Below are 4,658 nucleotides of genomic sequence, written 5' to 3'. Positions count from 1 at the left end.
GCAGTAGGAAGGGAAAACATGGTTTCAAGTAAAAGCACCATCATGCATAAACACGATTATTATATTGTCTTACAATTAGATATATAGGAAGAAACTGATCTGGCTCGAAGGTTATGCAGGTAGCCAGGGGAAAACCTTGCGAAGGTTGTCCAAAGCAAAATAGTAGCTGTTTAAAACAAAATAGTAGCATGAATACATACATGCATCAACCATATAGAAATATAGACCTCGCCAATAGTGGTTGATGTAGAGAAGAGCTATGAAAACCAAGAACGACGCGGTGTACGACCCGAAAAAGCATGCATAGAAGATTATATCATAACCGCCTTCCTCGTCATCCGGTTCTGTTGGGATTGAAGGTGGTAGCAAAGAAGTGGAGAAGCAACTCTTCAGTGGTGGTCCACAGAGCAGAGGATTGCCTTCATAGCTGGTTTCTCCAAAGGTGCCAAACTGTGCCTTCCTGTCGGGCGTCCTGCCAGATAAGTTATTGTGGGCCACTGTGAATGTAGATAAGAAGTTGAGCTCAGTAAGTTGAGAAGGAATCTCCCCACTCAATCTGTTGTAAGAAAGGTCCAAGCTCTCAATCTGTTTTAGGTTTGAGAAGGTTTCTGGAACTGGTCCAGTTAATTGATTGTGGGACAAGTTCAATGCATGAATAGTAGTTAGATGTCCAATTTCAGGTGGGATTTCACCTGTTAACTGGTTCCATGACAGATCTACACCAGACATAAAGTAAAGAACGTCGCCCTTGTAAGTTTCAGACCTCCTCTTTGTTATAAACTCCACTTCTTCCTCATCTGATGAGACATAGATAACTTTCTCAGGCACCATAACAGCAATATGATATCCAGGCAAATCTAGGCCTGGAGAGAAACTGATACCCCCACCAGAGACAACAAAACTTGAAAAGTCAATTACTTCCGCCCTCCCAAATGTCATATTACAAAAGCACGGTGGTATTGGTCCAGAGAGATTATTGTGTGAAAGATCCAGTATGCTGATGTTGTTCAGTTCGCACAAATGCTTGGGAATGTGACCTTGGAAATTATTTCCCCCGAGGAGAAGAACCCTTAAATTATGAAAAACACCAATCCAATTTGGAATATTACCAGATATGTTGTTCTGCCTGACATCTATTGTAACAAGGGAGGAGATTTTGGATGAAGTATTTGGAATTAATCCTGTAAGTTCATTTCCTTGCAAATGTAAGAATCTCAAAGACAGGTTGAAGCATGAAGGTATGGACCCAAAAATTCTATTTTGGGAAAGGTCCAAACGGGAAAGACTGTCGAGGTTGCAATACTCAACTGGAATAGAACCTTCAAAATGATTTTCTGACATGGAAAGCAACTTCAATTCAGTAAAGTTCCCAATCTGTATAGGAAGACGACCCGATAGGTTGTTTTTACCAACATCCAAAATCTGTAGATGCTGATTTTTGAATATACCAGCTGAGATCTTCCCCGTGAATCTATTGCCATCCAGATACAGATACCCTAACCCTGTCAAGTTTGAATTAGTCGGAAATACTGGGCCTTGTAATCTGTTGTTTGATAGCTTCAAATTTCCCAATAGGATGCAACCCATGGGCAATTGCTCCGGTATTTCTCCTAAAAATTTGTTTATTGACAAATCTAAAGAAGACAGTTGCGTCATGTTGCCTATCGACGAAGGAATGGTACCATGAAGAGCATTTGTAGACATGTTTAAGAATTGTAAATTTGGAAGGAGGAAACCAATACTTTCAGGAAGTTGTCCATAGATGTGGTTGTTGGAGACATCGAACAAATTTACATCCATGTTTGGATGTGGTGGCAGATAGAATGGGCCAACTAAGGAGTTGCTACTGAGGTCTAACCTTTGTAGTCTTTCATTATTCTCTAACAACCAAGATGGAAACTTTCCCTTCATGTTGTTATGCGAAAGGTCCAATACTATCAAGTCATATTGGGTGGAAAGGAAGCTGGGAATGGTACCACTGTGCTTGTTGATGTTGCAGTTTGATAATTGGAGGACTTTCAACTGGAATTTAGGAACCCAAGGTGTGGATTCAGTTTCAACCTCTAACTGATTGGGATATGTTATAACGTCGTACCAATCGTTCCAATCATAGGTAGCGTTCAGGACTGAAAGTTCCACAACCTCAAGTTTGGAAAGGTTAGCAAATGAGCTAAATGAGAGAGACCCTTCAAAGTGGTTGTAAGAGAGAGAAAGGAACCGGAGCATTGTGAGGCTAGAGATGAGAGATGAGGAGATTTGCCCACTGAGTCTATTATCAGAGAGATCAAGTAGTTGGAGGGATGACAAGTTGCTGAGACATGGAGGAAGGCTCCCTTCCAATTCATTGCTTTGAAGATCCAGCTCTTGGAGATTCTTAAGATTGCACAAAGCTGCAAAAATGAACAATGTTAATATTAACGTATCACTACAAAATTCCGGCGGTTTGCTCCCACCTTTCAGTAAATATTAACAATTAAAAAAAAAAAATCTCTCACTGAAAATAAAAGATCCTGCGCTCTCAATGTATTAAGAGTTACAGAGATCTTAAGCACTATGAGTTATGGATGAGCTACAATCATCTAAATAATGTGGTTTTTTCATGGTTGCCATGTATTTTCGATCCTACGGAAGTCTGGGATCGATCAATTGGATAGTAGGTCCGATGAAATTTTATTAATTTATACTAGCTATAATGATAAAGCAATATAGATCCATCTGTGAACTCGACTCACTGTAAACGCTTTGCACATGATTTTATTTCAATCATCCATATTTACAAACACATGGGCTGATAATGCATGTATGGCTCACCTTACATGTTGTGAGTCTATGATTTAATGATCCAGTCCATTGATCTATACTTACCATCTGATCATGCATGTGGGTCCCCACAGTGCGCATGGCCCCATACGAATTTAAATGCATCATGAACATTGACCATTTAACCATGTATGTGTGGCCCATTTACTGATCCAAACCATTGACCTTAACAATCTTATTATGCAATTTGGACCATGGTTTAATGATCTATTCCATTGATCTTTATCATGTAATTGTGTAAGTGAGTCTATAATGATTATTTGATCAATGGTGGGCATTTTGCCAACTACTATTTCTTGTGGTGTGGGCCAGTTGAGTTTTGGATTTGCCTAATTTTGCCCTCATTCCTAATATCTGCTGGCAAAACAGAACAGTGGAATGGATATTACTGAGATGTTGTAGTGTGCTACCGTGGCATATATCTATAATCAAACACATTAATAAGTGCAACTCACTAAGTTGAAGAGAAGACACAAAATTCTCTAAAACTCAAGTGGCAACAACATGTGAACTTGAGGTTTTAGGAGAAACTTTACATTAACCATTTTTTAGGCCCAAAAGAGTTTTGTTTAGGAAATCTTTTGTATGTACCGTGGAAATAAATGACTTCACCTAATGGACGGAGAGGATTTTATATCTATAAAACATGGTAGGCCACACAGAGCTTGTTTTTCTTTCCCTAAGTGAGACAGGTTATCAACTATTCCAGTTGGGCAGACTTGTCTGTGAGTCTCTGACACAAAAAGTGCGGAATCCCTTATAACCCTAGCCCATGTTTTGTTATATATATTGTTAGTGCACTCATTTTTGCACTTTGGTTTGTCAGTCACGTGAGCTGTTGTGTCATGTAGTCGATTGAGCCTTTGGAAAGTGAAGACTGAAAAGACAAGTGGAGCAGAAGCATCAAGGAGCATATACAGATAAAAGAGATACCTTGGTGACCCTAACCCTTAACCCAAAATAACCATATAGCTTTTAGATGATCTGACCTAATTAGGTTTATTAATTTGATCATCCATTAGCCTTAGAAGAATAAGAAAAATATGATAAAGAATGCTAGAATAGGTGTGGAACTGTTGTGCAAAAGATATCCTAAAACAACAATTTTCAATAAGACTTCGATGACTTTGAACCCCTTCGATGACATCGAAGGCTTGATGTTCGATGACATCGAAGACCATCAATGACATCGAAAAATGGTTAAGATATATCCAGCAAGAAAACATCATATTGTCTCGATTTTCTTGATGACATCGAACCCCTTCGATGACATCGAAAGCTTGATCTTCGATGACATCTAACACGTTCGATGTTATTGAACATGCCCTTTTTTGCCCATTTTCTGCCTGTTTTTTGAGAGTTGGAGCTTCAACTTTTTATAAAAGGCAGTCGGTTCTTGAGTATTTTGATGGATTTTTGGAGCAAGAGAAGGTATAGGGTGATTCCATATGCAAATCCCTCATCCTGAGCCTCTATTCCATTGAGTTTTAAGCTATCTCCTTTGAGATTACAACTCTAATGAGGATTCCTACCTCAACATTGAGATATGCTTGAACTCCTCCATTTCCTAAAAAATGGACTTAATCATTCTTAGCAAATCATTGTCCAACTCTTCTATGAGACCCATCTAGTTCAATCCCCTAAGATAAACAACTAACCATTACTTGTAGGAGATTCAACTCACTCTTATCACATTGGTCATCTTGAATAACATCATATGTAAGGTGATTGATGGTGGAGCTGAAGCCTTGTCGAATCATTGGCAACATGATCGAGGGAGCATCGGGAAGCTGATTGAAGCACGGGAGAGCAGAGATCAAGCGACCCAAGAGAAGCAT

At 39.2% G+C, this 4,658-nt stretch overlaps 1 protein-coding gene across 1 annotated transcript; it reads right to left on the bottom strand.

Moving 5' to 3' along the window:
* Positions 1–4,658, bottom strand: LOC131220136 (receptor-like protein 1). The gene is made up of 2 exons (XM_058215107.1): positions 4,505–4,658; positions 1–2,390 (listed from the first exon to the last, which is right to left on the bottom strand). Exons 1-2 carry the CDS (start codon positions 4,656–4,658, stop codon positions 112–114), a joined length of 2,433 nt encoding a protein of 810 aa, XP_058071090.1. The 3' UTR covers positions 1–111.

This window comes from Magnolia sinica, chromosome 12 (genome assembly GCF_029962835.1).
Source record: "Magnolia sinica isolate HGM2019 chromosome 12, MsV1, whole genome shotgun sequence".
Lineage (NCBI taxonomy): Eukaryota > Viridiplantae > Streptophyta > Magnoliopsida > Magnoliales > Magnoliaceae > Magnolia > Magnolia sinica.
This window is presented reverse-complemented; position numbering and strand designations above follow the sequence as displayed.

Coding starts and splice junctions, on each gene's coding strand:
- LOC131220136 (XM_058215107.1), bottom strand. CDS start 4,658: ATGCTTCTCTTGGGTCGCTTGATCTCTGCTCTCCCGTGCTTCAATCAG. Junction 2,391..4,504: donor AGATGACCAATGTGATAAGA/GTGAGTTGAATC, acceptor TCATTTTTGCAG/CTTTGTGCAATCTTAAGAAT.